Below are 18558 nucleotides of genomic sequence, written 5' to 3' on the forward strand. Positions count from 1 at the left end.
GCTGTCTTGGCACTCGAAGATGGATGTGGTTGGATACGCTAGACCGTCAATGAAGCCGCAACTGCGTTGTTAAGTGAAGAAACCCTGAGTGCATGAAATGACTTTTGACGGAGATGAACTGGAAGGGGTTGATGAATTCATAAATTAGGGATCTCTGGCAACCGCCGTCAATCATACGAGTAAGCAGATTCAACGACGCATTCTAGCTAAGTCAGGTCTACTTTTCCCTTCGTAAGTCATTTCGATCAAGGAGCATAAACCGTACGCAAAATATAAAAGCATTTGCTAGCGCTTGGCTGAGTGGTCGATTTCTGGTTGGCCCGACCGGTTTTTCACTTGCAAAGCCGGTGACCGATCAATCTGGCAAAAAGTCGGTTTACCGACTTAAGAAAACGGATTTGTACTTTTTGTCCGATTTTTAAAATTTATTTTTCATTTCCATCATTCCACTAGATATTTTAATAAATTTTGTAGTAATCCTGAGCAATTCGTTGCAGTTTCCGGTCAAAAGAGTTTAAAACCGCAGGCCTGACCAGTCCGACATCAGCTATTATTTCGTTCCTAACGAGATTTCGAATGAGAACGAAAGAGAATCAACAGTAGTAAAAGCACACGCATATAATTTTCTAAAAAATTAAGCTAAATAATAAACAAAAGTGTGGTTTTCGTTGCACCCTGTCATTGTATCGATACCGATATCGATGCCGCTGGTATCGATACTTGCCGCCCGATATTTTAACGGGATCGATACTTTTACAAAAATTGTATCGATATTCGAATATCGATGCTTTTCGCAGTATCGCCCAATGCTACATCAATCAATGTGCCAAACCTACACTCTTAAATGGAGTTTACTGGAAATAGGTTTCGTTTCACTCAACACTGCCAGCAGCTTGATTTGGGCCCGCTGTCAAATTTTGAGCCCACAGGGCATGCTGTCGCTGACGTTGTTTTCGTTGTTTTCTATTAGCGAATTTGTTTATTCGGTTTATTCAATCTGGGTTGGAACAACAGACCTCATACCTCTATATAGACAAGTAGAGGCGCTAGTGTGCCCATTGTATTCCTGGGAAATCATCTTCAGCAAGCAGCCAGCACTTTCTGAGCTACAAGTGTCAAAAGTATTGTTACGTTTACCAAAAACAGCTGTTCGGTGCAGAATAGTGCAAATCGTATAAACGGATTCCTTTTATCAAACACTTGACCGTGCTTAAATTTAATTTCTATCTATTTCGAAATCGCTGAGGGTGCCGGAAGCAGCTGCTGGTGTTGGAATAAGTACAGTCTGTGCCGCCGCCCGCAGAGTTACCGGCTATCACGCCGAAATAGGTCGCTAAAGCAGCAGTTATTTTCATTTAGGATATTTTCGTTCTAGTGTTTACTACTTCGTGATTATGTTTACTACCGAGGAGTTGCCGAATATCTGCCAGTCAGTTTATTGGGTTGCGGTTAAATGAAAGTACGATCCAGCGCTCAATTGTGGAAAGTTTCATCAATTCCCTAATGATGAAAAAAAAACAACAGCGCATGAAGTTAGCGGGAGTCCACATTATTTTGTCGTATATTTGAAATTATGTATCAGCTAACCGGTAAAAATCTGCTGCAAATTGTGGTGCAGGACGTTATTGTCAATTGCAAGGAAAATTGTACCATCCAAAGTGCGATATCGCTCATAAAAGTGCTATTTTGAATTAAATCGTTTCGGTATCTTCGGCGCACTTTTTCGTTATCTTCCAAGCAATAAGTGCGCCGAAGATACCGAAACGATTTAATTCAAAATAGCACTTTTATGAGCGATATCGCACTTTGGATGGTACAATTTTCCTTGCAATTGACAATATCGACTCGACAATAGAGGTTTTCCGTCAGATCATACCCCTCCTTTTCTTATTTTTTCTCAAAAGTACTCCCAATACGAGTGACAATGGTGCAAAAATATATTTTTTTCGTTGACTCTAGAATTTACTACGATTTTTTAAACAATGCAAATTGCAAGAATGTTGAGTTTCTTTTCACCAAATCACGAATGTTGAGTTTTAAAAAATTCGTTTCGGCTGCACTGTTTATCAAAATTTTCAGATTTTCTGGCAGCATTGCATAACAGTTTTTGACATATGTGTATCAGCGGTAGAGTGAAAAGGATAAAACGAATGAAAAGCTAATGATTACCTTCTTTTTCATTTCGTTTGTTGCTTGCCACAAGAGTAAAGAGTGGCACAAATGGTTTCGAAGTGGTGAAAATAGAGGACACTGGTACAAAAAGGCATGTAAGACATCCGAGAAGTGACCGGTTGAAATATACGTATTTTAGTTTTTCATTTTTACAGTAGTTAGAGGCTTTAATAAAGAAAGTTTTATATGGGTATCATTTCTAAGAGTCAAAACCGAACATTTAGTGAAAAAAAAATTTTTGACGGAAAACCTCTATTGAAAGCACTTGCAGTTTGCACATCAAAGTTTGACAACGAGATTCCCTTTTTGATGAATCTCAGGCATACCACATATGTCTATAGACCAAATCATCATACCGTCAATTGACAGATAGTGGCGCCCTTGTTTACATTTTGGAAAATTTTCCTTTTCGTTTATAGCGAATGTAGCGTGTGTTTTAACATTTTAAAGGCATAATGGCGTTTTAAATTTATCCTAATGCTGTTTAAAACAACAAACTTGCCGTTTAACAGCTGAAACTTTTTTGGAGTCTGCGGTCTGTTTGTAAACAAGGGCGCCAGTATCTGCCAGATGACGTCACCTTGATTTGGTCTATAGACCAAATCATCATACCGTCAATTGACAGATACTGGCGCCCTTGTTTACATTTTGGAAAATTTTCCTTTTCGTTTATAGCGAATGTAGCGTGTGTTTTAACATTTTAAAGGCATAATGGCGTTTTAAATTTATCCTAATGCTGTTTAAAACAACAAACTTGCCGTTTAACAGCTGAAACTTTTTTGGTCTGTTTGTAAACAAGGGCGCCAGTATCTGCCAGATGACGTCACCTTGATTTGGTCTATAGCGGACAGCATAATCCGTGTTCGTAATATTTGAACAGCAGTTGACAGTTCTTAAATACATCGCACGTTTTCTTTTCGCACGTTCATGGTAAAACTAAAGGAACGTGCTGAAAGAAAACGTGCGATGTACTTAGGAAATGTCAAAAATGCTGTCTAAATATTACGAACATCGTCCGCCATTATGGCTCGTAAAAAGCTGGATAGTTTATGGTCGCACTTTCAAACTGTGGAGTCCTGTAAGTAGGAAGTGCGGTATATACAGAAATGTCAAAAAATTTCGAAATTTTGAATAATTACCGAATGATAACAGAATTTTCCGGATTTTTGATTTATTACGGTAGTCCAATGGCGTCCGCTTGGGCGTCCATTTTTTAATAGTGAATTTGTTTATTCAATCCGAGTTGGAACTGGATGAATTTTTTGTGTTCATTTGCTCCTATCTGACAGATAGAACTCATTCAGTTCCAACCTGGATTGAATGAACAAATTCGCTATAACTTTTTTAAAGCCACCGCCTCCTGTGTGACAGACGTCTTTTGTGGATGACGCCATAGGGTACCGCCAGAGTGCAAACGACACGCGACGCGACGCGACACTTGACAGATTTGACAAGTCGCATAACGACGCGCGACAAACCTTTGCGCATTTGTCTGCAGCAAAAATTGGGTTAGCCTGCCAGAGTGGACGAGATTTGTCGCGACGCACCAAGCGACAATACCTGCGACTTGCGACAGACTTCTACTTGCACTGTTTTTTTGAAGCGACATGCGATTTGTTTTGGCTGCTGATTCAAAATGGAAGCAGAAAATTTGGAAAATTTCCAGGATTTATTAATTAGTGCCGTTTATGCTCGCAAAGAACTGTGGGACCAAACCTCGGTGGCACATCGAAATCGTGTACTTGTAGAAAATACGTGGAAACAACTTGCGGAAGAATTTTCTTGCTCTGGTAAGTATGAGCAGCAGCGTGGAGGGAATATTTGCATTCTAGTATTTCTTCTTGAACCAGTACAAACCGTTAAGAGAAAGTGCCTGACAGAGTTTATATTTTTTTTACAGCGAGTACTCTGAAAGGCAGGTGGAAAAATTTGCGAGACGCCTTTACAAGGGAGCTTAGAAAACAACCTGTTTCACGTTCAGGAGACGCAGGATTCGAAAACTGCAGTACCTGGCCTTATTTCCAGCAGATGTCTTTTTTAAAGCATCAAGTAAAGCCTCGAAAGTCCACCGGCAATTTGTCGATTCCGGCATGCCAACCAGAGTACGGCGAAATTGAGCTCTTGGATGAGTGTGTTGGTGAAAATTCGTCTGCACTGGGAGATAGTGGTGAAGTATCCGAGAAATCTCCTGAAGTAATATCTGCAATCAGAAAACGAGCAAAAATGTCTCATGCAACGCAGTTACTGGAGATCGAAAATCGTAAACTAGAAATCTTGGAGAGAAAAACATCCAACGTTCGAGATGAGGATGAAGCATTTTTCGACAGCTTGCTGCCTTACATCCGAAAGCTGGAACCAGCGCGAAAATTATACTGCCGAATGGAGCTTCAGAAAATTATAATGGAACACGTCTATGCGACAGAGGAACAACACGTTGACACTCCGGAAGATGCAAATTATTTTAATGATATATAAACTCGCTGGAGCAAACTTGTATCTTCTATCAATATATATAAAAGCGAACCCTAAGTTTGTATATTCTGCCATTACTCCTTGACCGTATTCCATCAAACTTAGCATACATGTTCCTTGACATAAAAGAACCAGCACATGGGGTCGATAAAAGGGGGGTTCCTAAGAAGGCGGGAAGGATCATAATAAGTGAGAGGTCTACAGGTGACCGGTATCACAGGTAAGTATTTATTGAATAATGAACGTTATCCAATGGGAAATTATCTGCAATTTCAATAAATGAACGCCGTTTAAATATATGAACCTTTCAAGATTCAAGGTTTACTAATGCTTCCGTTTCAGTTTGCTCATAATGGATGTCACCTTAATACCAGGCGGAGTTGATAGCATTTCATTTGTATAAACCGCAGATAATTTTATAGACATGTTTTACCTTGGATCGCTTGGTTGTTTGTTTGTATGTTCTGTACAATTAGATTCGACCAAATTTTGCGTTTCAATATTGAATATAACGTAACTGCATGGAGTGTATATTCTTCGTTGATTATTATGCATGGGGCGAACAATTGCCGATATAAACTAGATTATATACTAAAGGATTTTTTTTTTGTTTTGAACAATGGATAAACATTTGGCCAATTGAAGAATCTATGCGTATATAAGTATTTAAAGTTTATCCTCTTGGAACTGTTCTGTTTGTGTTCTACATATAAAATCACGAAACTTGTCTCTAATGTTTTTTCCTATCTTTTGGTACACATGGTTAGTAGGGTGTATTGCTAACGGTTCATTGTTTTCGCAGAAGTCTTCTCCTTCTTTCATAGCGGTTTCAAACCCTTCCATATCAATAATTATATTATTCAAAATACATATAGCTTTCGTAATTATTTCTGCTGACTTTACATCAGTTTCTATTGGTTTCCGAAGCAAACGCCATTTAGAACTGATTGCACCAAATGCACACTCAATAGATTTTCTAGCTCTAGATAATCTGGAATTGAAATATTCCTCATTTTTACCGCAAATTCTTCGAGCATAAGGTCGTAAAATATTTTGCAATAAAGGGTATGCTTCATCAGCTAGAAAAACATGTGGCACGAAAATATCAGACCCAGGCAGGTTTGAATCTGGAGGAATATCCAAATTCCCTGTTTTTATTAGCTGATACAATGCAGATGCATTGAAAGTACCTCCATCGCTCTGTTTTCCGTACCCGCCGACTTCAACACAAATAAATTTACACTTGGCGTCAGCCACCCCCTGTAGCACCAAAGAAAAAATTTTTTTATAGTTATAATACATGGTGCCTGAGTCAGGAGGGCACTGAATACGAATGTGCTTTCCATCGATGCTGCCTATACAGTTAGGAAAGTTCCACATATCCCAGTAATCTTTCGCAATTTGCTCGAACATTTTTTTAGATGGTTGTGGCATGTGAATGGGTTGAAAAACGTCCCATAGTGCATGGCAAGTCTCTTTTACAATTTCAGCGACGGTTGACCTTCCAACACGAAACGTATAGGACAATGTTTGGTATGATGATCCCGTTGCAAGATATCTGTAAAATTTTAGCACGAGATAGAGTAGCATTAGATGATTAATAAAATAACAATTTTGTTTATATTTATACATTTTCAGATCTAGAAGTTTTCTTCCCACTTTGGCCGGGTGTGATGAAATTTACGAATAATAAACATACAATCTTGCCCGGGTACTTACCTCAGTGTGATGATTAGCTTTTCGCGAGGTGTAATAGGCTGTTTCACAAAATTTGGCCAGTTTTTTATTAGCTGAATGTTAATTTTTTCCAGAATATAGTTAAAGGTCACCAATTCCATTCTTGTATAGTTTTTAAATTTCGCTGGATCATTTAATAAATCAGCATAGAGATGATGATATTCCCCATAAGCCCCAAACACAATGCATACGGATTTTACTACGTTGCGGCAATTTGGCAGTTTTTCCATGGGTTTTCTGTCAAATTTCCGCAACGTAGTAAAATCCGTATGCATTGTGTCTGGGCCTATACTCGTCACGTTTCCGGTTGATCGGATGGATTCCATATTCTTTTAAACCAAAAAAGAAATCTCGTACGCCTTCCGACATAAAATAGTCAAAATATTCTTCTATTTCCATTATAAAGGCCCGCGCAGAATTAGTACTTTATGGTAGCGTTTGCGTAGATCTGACAGATAATCTGTCAAATTGTATGGGAGAACTGTCAGATTAACGCAAACGCAACCGTAAAGTACCAATTCTGCGCGGGCCTTAACACGATTTTGCTTCGAAAGTGGAATAAACAAGACGAATAGCTTCTGTGGTAACTTTGATTGACAAATGATATCGCTATTCTTGTCGCTGCTAGTCGCGCTCACTCTGGCACCCTGGTCGCGTCGTATATTTCGTCTCGTCGCTTGTTCTGTCGTGTCGCGTCGCATGTCGTTTGCACTCTGGCGATACCCATAGAATTCTGATGGTTTCAAGCGTTTCAAGTTAAGGTTAATTTATCTAATTTACAAGTGAGAATATTTAAGAGTGTTACTGTTTATTAATCCCATCGATTTCCTAACCTGCACACAGCGCATTGCCCGGTACCGAAAGACCGAACCGAAACCGAACAGCTGATTGAAGGACAACATCATAGTGGTGATAGTGGTATGTTAATGCTGTAATCGTTGTAATGTTGTAATTTGGTAAATTCAAAAGAAAACCGAATGTCAAGTTCAGTTGCTGCTGCTTTCCGCGCAAAATTTTCATTTAGTTTGGTTTTTGTATTTGCCATATGATTTAAATTGATTTTGTTTCATATTCATGGATTGATGTAATAAGTATACTGACATAGCGCATATTTTTGTTTTGTTAATTTTTTTTTGGATTGGAAGGTCATCGACGTCGCGACCCAGCTATTTTTAAATCGTTAAGTATGAAATATAGCAGATTCAATCGAAAACTCAGGATATGGTGAGTATTTCAACCATATAAATATGATGAACTGGTATAATAGGTATATTTATTTGCAGGCTGACAATAATATTAGTTGGCGCCCTAGCTCCATCTCTAACAGATTGCTCGATTTTGGACTATATTTGGCCAGATCCTAACAAAGGTATTGCATGTAGTGTTATCGTATTTTTTAAAGTTAGATAAGAAAAAAGCTTTCTATGTTTCAGAAAATGAAAAAGAGTTAGTTTACCTCTTGCTTTTTAACGCAATAAACAATTTTCAAAATTTCTGCAGATAAATCCAACACCGCGCTGGATGCTTTTCCTGCTATCCCTTATGAACTCTCTGAAGGGGATGAAACTTTCATGCGGGAGGCGTCTAAATGGATTGGGACAAACTTATCGAAACTGGACCTGTGTCATCACAGAGTAATCATGAAGCTGAAAAAATCCTGCCATGAGCTTAATGCGGAGCAATTGGGTAAGCTGGCTGTTATGCTACTTAATTGCCAGTCGGATTCAGAGGGCCGTAGAGTATATTATTGTACCGAACAAATGACGTTGAAAGAATGCACTGGTGATATGGATCCGGATACATGGAATGCATATCACCTCGTGACGAATCGCGCAAAGGCAGTTTGTGCTAGTGTACGACATGATCAGTTCCGTGGCCTGACAGAGCTGACTGTCAATAAGTTGATGAATACAGCTCACGAGCAGATAGCGATGATGGGTCAGTTAGCCGAAAATCAGAAAGAGCTGCAGAGTGTGACACAAGAGGCGATTGATGAGATGGCTAATAACAATAATAAGATTATTGACCAACAAGGAGATATCATGCGGTTGTCGGAAGCCCATCGAGCAAAAGTGGAGTCAAATTTTCGAGATCTAGTTCGGGAGAAAAGTTTAATACGTGCAGGTCAGCAAGAAGTGGCCGTTTTGCTGACAGATTTGCGTGACAGAATTGATGAGAGTATCAAACAGTTGGAAACACAAACAAAGAAAAATAAACTAAACCATGCTTCTTTGCTATCAGATATGGAAAGCTTGCAAAGTGGCGCAGCCGTCATAGCAGCAAAAATAGATGAAACTAGTGCGCATATAACTGTGCAACATCAAACTGCAGAAAAACAGTTTGAATATACACTCGATCAACTTCAGAAAATTAACGACACTATTACAAATATGCTGACAATAATTGATGCCTTCCAAAAAAATTTTGACGAGAAATTATCCTGGATCACGGAGAAAATTGGTGGCAGTGATTCCAATCTGAAAAAAATAAACACCATTGTTACGCACTTCTGTTATATTGTTTTCGGAATGATATGTTTGTCGTTCGTCGGGGCGGACAAATTTGTAAGGGTATTTTTCATAATTCTGGTTCCTGGAAACCTGCTCGGAAATCTTGTTGATCTTTTTGAGTCTGACGTGATTCAACTAAGTGTCATTCTAATTAGTTTCATACTAGCGGATTTAATATGTCGGCTAGCACTTCGGTTTTACCCAGCTGAATTGCAACGGGTGAACATCACTCCTACCAACAACGATCAAACCGACTCGCAACGTCAGCAAAGAGAGCCTTCAGTAGCACCTTCAATAAATCCTGTTGATTCCGATGAGAATGATGATGACAATAGTGAATACGAATTTAGAAGGGAGACACCATCGTATGCAAGACCTTCTTTATCAAGATTTTCCCGTGAACGTTCCGTTACACCACTAATGAATGGTACTACAGGACGTAGCGTAACTCCTTCCGATAGTGTATTCAACGGCGATCGTCAACCGCAATGCCACGCTAGAACATTGCGCGGCGACCAGTGTCGAGGTATGGCCCGATCAGGAAGTGATTTCTGTCGGCTGCATACACCAAGAGGTTTGTGAAAAAACATGCATTTCATTTCTTATGGAACTCCAATTATGTTTGGGTTTATTTGCTTCGGGTAGTGAAGAGACAAAACTTTGCTTTAATTTGTGACAACGAATGATCCTCGCTAACATGAAAATCATGTTCATAAAACAATTGTTACACTTTATTATTATGAATATACCTAAGTGTCTTAGTGACAATTAAGTACTAGTACATTTTGCTAGCTTTAGGTAGCTATTAAGTACGTTTTAAACATTTGTAAATATATTAAATTAAACAAATTTTGTTTACTTAAATCCACATTGTAGCTTATTTAAGAGAATGCTTATTTGAACAAGGTTACGAATTACGTTTCAAGGGAAATTTACGTTTTTAAATTATTATATTTGATTAAAAATCAAAAATGATTGCGTGATGTAAGGTCTTAACAGATCTTAATCATTCAGTACTAGCATCATCTTCATCATCTTTTTGTTGCAAAAGATAACTTTCGAGTCTTCCTCTGTTAAGATAGTAACTTCTTTATTGCAAGAATCCAGAGATATTCCGTGATGTAGTAAACACACCGCATGTGTTGTGCAGTAGACATCAGTGCAGCCGAAGAGATAGTTAGGGTTTCATATTTTTCAAACTCGAACCCGGACCCGAAATTTTTTTTTCTGTTAAACCCGGGCCCGACCCGAACCCGAATTTTTATTTTCTGTCAAACCCTAACCCAAAATTTTATTTTCAGTCAAACCCGACGCCATCTGAACCCGAATTTTTATTTAACGTCAAATCCGATCCCGCCCTGAACTTGAATTTTATTTTAATTTTCATAAAACTCACCTCGATTTAAATCTTGCCAGTTTTCTTTTCGTATTCTCTATTCGTATTCATTTGAAGTTTTAGGTTCTATTTCTTTTTGACCTAAGAACTTAATTGAAAATTCTAAAAATAGAGTATACGCTATAATCGGGAATACCTAAGTTTTCTATGAAACCATGTAAAAAGCGAAACGAAAAATTTACATAAAAAACTATTTTGGAATGCTTGGATTTTGTTTCATTATATTATAACGATATCTAATAGACAACAGCTAGTTCTTAGCAAGCACTAGCACCTTAGTTTAAAGGTGGCAGGCATTAAATTAAAAGACATTAAAAGCAAATTTTTAAAGACAACTATTCCGAGGTACGAGACTTTTTTGAAATCGGAATACAAACCAACAATTTGTGATATAACAGACAATTCTAGTCTTCTGTCAGTCGACCCAATCACTCGTTGGGGCGCATTTATGACATGATCCAATTAACGAATTCTGGCTGTATATAACTCTTGGTCTAAACTGGGTATGAAATGGGGAAGGCAAATGAGGAGCGTCCAATATAGCTCTAGTCATCCCAAGCCCCTACCTAGCGCCTCCACGTGGCCATACCTGGTAATGCACTATTGAGTAGCCAAGCTAGGAGGTGCGATGCTGGATGATTTTCGGCTGCCTGACTTCAAAACCGAGGTTTTGGGCAGACAGCGGAGCCACACGGCCTAGCTAATTGGTAAGCCTAATAAGTTATTTTAATTATTTTTTTCGTTTTAGCTTATGAAGCATCTACTGCTATATAGTAAAAACTTTGGCCAAAACGAGTTTTAATACTGCACATGGATACCAGAATGAAAAATTAAATTAACTATTAGAAGCACTTATGGAACCTCAAAGGACTTTATTTCATACGAAGGACTGCTGGTGAGATTGTTCTATTTTTACCTATATATACCACATTTCATCTTAATATCATATTATTAACAGTATTATTATTGAAATCATAAATGTGGAAGGCTGGATGATGGAGTGGATTGCCAACCTGAATCCTTAAGGTCTGAAGCAAATATGGCACTTCTCAATTCAAAACAAACAAATCATCACGTGGGTTAAAGTTGGTACAGCGAAATTGATTATTACATGGAAGGATCCTAATGCTGGAAGGCGACTCTTATAACCCCGGAATGCGCACAAGTGCCTCTGCTTGTGGGTCCGCCCAATCCCTTTTGGCTCTTCTGTAACAGCATTAGTGTGTAATTCATTTGATAATCAAATTTGGATCTACTGTAATTCTACCCATATACATTGGCAAGTCCTTGAAATGATGGTGGCTTTCCCCTACTACTACTACTACTACTACTACTACTACTACTACTATATAACTCTTGGTCTAAACTCGATCTATATTTGAAAAACTAAACCGTCTGAAAAGCGACCAGTTCAGTGTAGCTGATATCGGAGTCATTCTAAATGTCATTGAAGTAATGCTTGTTTTATTATGTTAAAATAATCCTTTTACATGCCGGAAGAGCGGAAGGACAAGTATGGTAAAAACGCACTGACTAAGTTATTTCTAAAATCTGGTGGGATGAAGGAATCGTCTGCTTCTTCTATAAGAGGCGGATTTCGCGTGGTTTAAAAGTTTCGCCCTGTGTATTCTTCCGTGGTGTAAGTCAAATACTTGCAACCGTATCCCGATGGCTACCGCCTGCTTGGCTTGGGCACTCTGGAGCGTCTATGTAAAATACAACAGGCGTTGTTGTTTGAGGAATTCGTAGAGCAGTATCAGGCGGGTTTTATGGGGGCCCGTGTTACTACGGATCAAATCTTTATTCTCCGATAAATCCTCCAGAAATGACGAAAGTACAACGTGCCGAAGCATCATATTTTCGTAAACTTCAAAGTAGCATACGACATAGTTGAACGCGAACAGCTAAGGTAGATAATGCACGAGTACGGTTTTCCGGACAACTGATAGGGCCGATCAAAGCTAACATGGAGCGAGTGATGTGCTACTTACGCGTTTCGGGGACACACTCGAGTTCTTTCAAATCGCGTAGAGGGTTACGGCAAGGGGATGGACTGTCCTGTATGTGTTTTATAGGAACCTGAACCACTGCGACTTTAGTTAGATCTATTGTGGTATACTCCGATTTGCTGTTTGCATTGTCCTGTATGTTACTCAATATCGCTATTGAAGGTGTGATTGGGCCAACGGCCACCGAAACGAGTGGAACGATCTTCAGCAAGAGTAGCCAAATCCTAGCCTTTGCAGACGACCTCGACATCATTACTAGAAACCTTAGGAAGGCGGAGGCAATCTACGCAAGACTAAAAACGGAGGCTAGGAGGATAGGGTTACAAATCAATGCATCGAATACCAAATATATATTAGGAAGAGTCTCCAGGGAAAGCAACGTTTGTCGAACATGGACAGTGACTATTGACGGCGATGAACTGGAAGTGGTTGAAGAGTTCGTATATTTGGGATTCCCGGTTACCGCCGACAATAAAACGAGTAAGGAGATCCAACGACGCAATCAACCTGGAAATCGAGCCTTCTTTTCCCTCCGCAAGACGCTTCGATCAAGGAACATACGCCACCGCACAAAGCTGACGATGTATCAAACGCTAATCAGACCGGTAGTCCTCTACCGACTTGAAACAGTAACTTTGCTTACGGAAGACATACGTGCCCAAGCCGTATTTGAACGAAAGGTGTTGCGGACTGTTTTTGGCAGAGTACAAACGGAAAGCGGAGAGTGGCGGAGGCGTATGAATCACGAGCTACAGGCACTGCTTGGAGAGATTCCCATCGTACACCTGGCGACTACAGGGGCCGGCCACGTCACAAGGATGCCAGACGACTGTGCAGTGGAATCCGCTCTCTTCAACAACCTCACCCTGGAAAAGATGTGCCCAACGTGCTGGATGGCTCGACCAGGTTGAAGCCGACTTGCGTGTGTCGAGATGCGCAACGAATTGGCGACAAGTAGCCCAGGACCGAGTGCAATGGAAAGGAATTGTTAATACGGCAAGAGCCACCCTCTCGCTTGTTGTATCCAGCTTTTTACGAGCCATAATGGCGGACGTGTTCGTAATAATTGAACAGCATTTTTGACATTTCCCTAGTACATCGCACGTTTTCTTTTCGTACATTCCTTTAGTTTTACCGTGAACGCGTGGAAAGCAAATGTGCGATGTATTAGGGAAATGTCAAAAATGCTGTTCAAATATTACGAACACGTCCGCCATTATGGCTCGTAAAAAGCTGGATACATATTCTTTGTAGCAAAACAAGTTAATTCTCCGTAAATACTGCCGTTATTGAATATCCGCGTATCACAGAATACTCTGCGGTCATCTTCACTGATAAACCGCTTTCACTGTGCAGTAAAAGTTTTTCGAAAAGACATAGAGAATGCCCAGGACATGACACAAAGATGGTCGTCTGGGATACAAATGCACAGGTAGGGTGCAAAGGATTCTTTTCCCCCGTTGCCGACAAAGGAAGCCCCCGTTCTACTACCAATGAGAACGTTTTGAACTTAATTTCGTCAGAGGAATGGTCACCTCTAGTATCTATTTTGCACGCCGAAACATTGCAAAGCATTCCTAGAGACAGTACAATGCAGACGACTACTCTCAGATCGACCACGTTCTACCTGATGGTCGACACTTCTCGGACATCGCAGATATGCGGCCGTTCCAACGTCAATTCATATCTGATGAGAACAAAAACGGATCATACGGCGGTTATCATCTTCCGCTGTTGGTGCAGTCAAGTCATTTCAAACTTAGCATATTATCAAGCAACCAAAACGACTTATCTCATCACCGTCTGGCAATAGAATACGCACCATTTTCATTTCAGAATCTATTTTCTGTTTTATTCATCCTACGGTTTTCATTTGATTCGATTTAACCGCCCAGTAATCTTCGAGGTACGATGCCAGTCTAAGAAGCCAGTCGTCGTATGTTCGCATATCGGCTAGTCGGTGCTTGCTAGATAGCGTCAGTAGGATCATTGCACTAGAGCCCTGTAATTGTCCTGTACTCGAACAGCCGGCTGTGAAGTCTATCGATAAAGAAGGGTCAAATTTTTGCATTTCTCTCGGTTTATGATTAAATTTTAGCTGCAAAATAGTTGGTTTAGTTACTATTTTCAGAAACATGTGAGTTTTTAGAGACCGGTACCAAGAAAGTGACCAAGTCTGCCCAAGGTGACCAAGGTGGCTCGCGATCAAACTTGTTTAGAAAAATGTTTAGAATCTTTAATGTTAAACTAGGACTTGGAGAATAACCTTAAAATAACAATAAATCTCAATTTTAAAAATAGTAACTGCTAGCAAGATCAAGAATATACTAAGCGAGAGTGGGGAAAATGGAGCAGTACATTAAGCTCTTCGTTTTATCCGTCATTATCTTACAGTGAGCAGAAAGGCGCCTCACCTTAATTAAAGTGTTTTCATTCTATACTACAGGTGACTGTATTTACGTTGCTTATGTTTTTACTCCCGTAAATTGTGCAATACCGGCGTTATTTCAAAGCTTATGGCGTCCTTGCAGACGAGAGAGAACAAAAGGAAAAAAATAAACATACCGAAAACAGAGTTCACACACTCGCGCTTCGGGGTTGAAAGGTGGGAGAAAGAAAAATATAAACATTATGCTAAGAGAGATACGTATGTAAATGGTTCTACAGGCTAATTATTCATGGGGTCCCCATTTTTTTTTAAACTCTTGTTTGCGAACGAAATAAAAGTTAAGTGCGTTTCATTATGCGTTATTTCGTTCAATTGTCTATGCAATAATAATTTTGATTTTTTCGGTGAATGTTTTTAGTTATCATTTAGTTATCTAGCTACTGATTCCTGGAATCCTTAATAATTTAATGCAATTCCCACTTTGCTGTTATTGTTACTCGATTACTACTCGCAAAACTGTTTCCTCCAACTGCCGGCACTTGGCATCCTTTCAGCGCGGGTGACTATTTCTTTTGTTCTCTGTCACCGTATCGCTCATTCTCTTGTTGGTTACCCATCTATGTATGTATGCTCACGTTACGCGCGTGGTTTTCAATGTTTTCCTCCCTTTCGATCTATGCTGCAGCACACTGGAAGGCACCAGAGCATGAATGGGAGCATATAGAACGCCGTATCCCTAGGAGAACGCTTCAATGTTGAACGGAGAGAGCAAATTCGTTTCGCGTTTGCGTGAATTTCGGTATCCGGTGCTACGGTTATTGCTTTGTACCGTCTACTCTTGCTGCTAACTGATCAAAGTTAGTTGCCTACGAGCAGTGATATGTATTAGACTGTCGAAGGACAAGTGTATTCGGAATACACGGTACGTGCGACCTTTACGGAACCGGATTTGTTTGGAGAAGGAGAACAGTTCGCTCTGGACCAGTGTGGATGATCCACAAAGGATATACTGTTCTTTAGCTTTGGCGTATACTGAATTCACGGTGCAGTGAGTGTTAAACTGGGACATTTTCGTCTGCAAAAAGAAGCTGAAATATTCGTATTCATGAAATGTAGTTAAAGAAGGAAGAGCGCACGTTTATATACGTCCTTCTTAGTGAGAGGAAATTCTACCAGATGTGATAAGTAGAATGCAAAGAAAAAATATAAGACTGAGTGGTGAGGGTTTCGCTAGCATAGAGCCTCCAGTGGTAGTACACTACGAATAAAAAATGAAAATCATATTTTTGTGGTAAAATTGTAGCCTCGAGGATATTCGAGTAAGAAAAAAGTTCAGCAGATAAACCCAATACAGCCGGAAGTTGGATAAATGACGCATTGAGATCAAGGATTGTATGATTCGTCTATCTGTATTATCAGTGTCAGTGTGCTGTGGTTGATACAGTGCTATTAAAAACTGCACCTACTTAAAGCTAATTAATGAGTACCATGTGTAAATATGTGACACCGCTGTTGTACGCATCGGCCAATGCTGGATGCGGAAACAAAATGTACAATGTGGAAATTCTGTACAATAAAGTATTCTGGTAATTGTGTACATCCCGGGTAATGCTTAAATAGTGTGACCTGATAATCAAAATCAAGGTGTTCCCGAAAAGAATCCGGTCTGTTCAACTGTCGTTATTTATTCCAAGAAGCTCATGTTTTGTTAGTTTTTGTTAAGTAATCCTATTTATTGAATATTTATTTAATATAATATGGCCTCGAAGATGATTACCGGGAAGCTTCTAGTTTTTATCGCGACCACAATAATGGGTTTCAATCATCTACCTGAAATCCAATCGACTATGCTCGGAGGACTTGTAGCTCCAATAGGTATGTATTGAGAACATCTGCTATGAGAAAGCATTAGGATTAATCCTTTTGCACGACCCGTCGTTATTATTTAACATTCGTTACATGAATATGATGTTCTATCCATGGAAAACGTTTGTAGTTTGACACGTTTGGCTTGTTCGGATTCTAACAGTCAGTGACAGCCTTAGAGCAGCCAAACTTTCTCCTTGCGGGAAAGCTAGCTTTAATCAATCGTTTTCCTGACGGTTGGGGTAGCAATAGGAAGCTTCAGTTTATCCTACAGTGCCCTTGAGTTGAAACGAGAATTTTATTAGACCATCCGGACTATCTGATTATTGATCTTCGAAGATGTTGCTCACTTTCAGTCGCGAGTTACAGTTTTACATTTCCGTCGTAAAAAATTTTAAACGGTTTTCGCAAGTCTGTTGAAAATTTCCTTTCACTTCACAATATTTTCCCACTTGAAACAGATAATTTGATACGATGTTCTTTTTCAGACGTGTTTTGCTTCGGCGTCTTAGCTTTCTGGTTCTTTTTTAAACCTTTAACATTGAAGGTTTTATTACGCTCTTATGGTGATTTTTATGACCAACATAGGCCATAAATACCATTATAAGAGTGCAATAAAATCCAGATTGTTACATGGGCAGCGATCCCAAACACACGAACTCATCTACCTCTTCTAGTTCGTCGCCGTCAACGATAATCGACCATGGGAGGTACGCGTTTGTTTCCTTTGAGCCCCTTTCATGTATTTGGTCTTCGACGCATTTATTTTCAGTCCAATCCTCCTTGACTCCGTTTTCAGTCTGGCGTAGATTGCCTTCGCCGACGCAAACTTCTTTGCTATGAATCAAAGTTATCTGTAATGCCTGGGAGTTGGCTACCCTTGGTGAAAACCGTGGCTCTCGTTTCGATGCCTGATCGTTGAATCATCCCCTCAAGAGCGGTATTGAACAGCATACATGATAAGCTGTCAACTTGTCTCAATCATCATCGCGTCTCGAAGGGATTCGAAAGTGTTCCCGAGATGCGCACGAAACACGTCACACGAACCAATCTTTTGTCCAATGCTGGAAGGTGCATGGGTCGAACCAAGCTATAATCAGATTATAACCGGATTTGAACCCACAACACCTGCCAGGGCGTGTGGCTCGCTGGTACCCGTGTACCTTTGAACCATAGAGGCGCTGGACAAAAGAAGTCTGCACAACCCCCCTTATTAACCATAGCGACATGGGTTGGGCTATTTTTAAACACAAATTGTGCCTCTTCCTCCACCTACTGTAGAAACCACCGATCGAGAAGTTTTACCGAGAAGTCTGGTCCGTAGTTGCACGAGACCGCATGAAGCCCGCCTGGTAATTCCATACCGTAATCGGATCTGGGAGAGCACGTTACAGGCGGTGTTTCCCGGTGTTATACCGCGATAGCTGCAGCAGTCGAGCCCATCACCTTTTTTGTAGATGCGACAAACCACATCTTCGATTCATTCCTCGGGTAGCTTCTCTTCCTCCCAAATCTTAGAAATACCCAAATCTTAGTATAGAGCCGTTTCCAGCATTTCTCGGTCATGCCTTACGGGCTATATAGCATTTCATATATTATAAAAGATTGAGTAATGGTCACTTCAGCAATATTGCCGATAAAAACTAGCTCTATAAGTATTCTGTACATAACCTTTCTGAACTCTGCTCTGCGGAGTCGGCACAGTCAAATGAGCAAACAATAAACAAGCATGTCATGTTTTCAAAATAATTCTCAATATAACCAAAACAAGTAATTTTCCAACAACAAGTGACTAAAATGAGATGGTTAAAAAAATTTATACGCTACATAGGGTATGTTGCTACATCGTCGTAGTTGCCTATTCCCGTCCTATCCAATTCCCTAATAATTTACTTTGTTTTCTATCATACGCGATCAATCAAAGTGAGCTGAGATCTATTTAAATGCTTTTTATCATTAAAGAAGTCTTACCAGCCACATTTCCTACGTTTTTTCGTGCGACGAAGA

General features: G+C 39.8%; 4 protein-coding genes across 5 annotated transcripts in view; 3 read left to right on the forward strand and 1 right to left on the reverse strand.

The window, feature by feature from the left end:
* The first annotated feature begins 3808 nt into the window (after positions 1-3808).
* Positions 3809-4647, forward strand: LOC128740405 (uncharacterized). Its single transcript, XM_053835945.1, has 2 exons — positions 3809-3962; positions 4154-4647. Exons 1-2 carry the CDS (start codon positions 3809-3811, stop codon positions 4645-4647), a joined length of 648 nt encoding a protein of 215 aa, XP_053691920.1.
* Positions 4648-5310: 663 nt separating this feature from the next.
* On the reverse strand, positions 5311-6482 carry LOC128740406 (uncharacterized). Its single transcript, XM_053835946.1, has 2 exons — positions 6364-6482; positions 5311-6202 (listed from the first exon to the last, which is right to left on the reverse strand). Exons 1-2 carry the CDS (start codon positions 6480-6482, stop codon positions 5311-5313), a joined length of 1011 nt encoding a protein of 336 aa, XP_053691921.1.
* A 781-nt stretch (positions 6483-7263) lies between these two features.
* LOC128742836 (protein brambleberry-like) lies at positions 7264-9668 on the forward strand. Of its 2 annotated transcripts, none has more exons than XM_053839313.1 (4): positions 7264-7299; positions 7527-7605; positions 7665-7750; positions 7882-9668. In XM_053839313.1, exons 2-4 carry the CDS (start codon positions 7568-7570, stop codon positions 9471-9473), a joined length of 1716 nt encoding a protein of 571 aa, XP_053695288.1. In that variant the 5' UTR covers positions 7264-7299; positions 7527-7567; the 3' UTR covers positions 9474-9668. The 2 variants fall into 2 exon arrangements, with proteins under 2 accessions (XP_053695288.1, XP_053695289.1); XM_053839314.1 differs by lacking the exon at positions 7264-7299 and adding an exon at positions 7362-7465.
* Positions 9669-16532: 6864 nt separating this feature from the next.
* LOC128740407 (uncharacterized) overlaps positions 16533-18558 on the forward strand; it is a 139976-nt gene continuing 137950 nt past the window's right edge. Inside the window, exon 1 of the mRNA XM_053835947.1 lies at positions 16533-16560. Within this exon, the coding sequence (XP_053691922.1) occupies positions 16533-16560 (28 nt within the window). The remainder of the gene's footprint in view (positions 16561-18558) is intronic.

The sequence above is a fragment of the Sabethes cyaneus genome, chromosome 3 (assembly GCF_943734655.1).
Source record: "Sabethes cyaneus chromosome 3, idSabCyanKW18_F2, whole genome shotgun sequence".
Lineage (NCBI taxonomy): Eukaryota > Metazoa > Arthropoda > Insecta > Diptera > Culicidae > Sabethes > Sabethes cyaneus.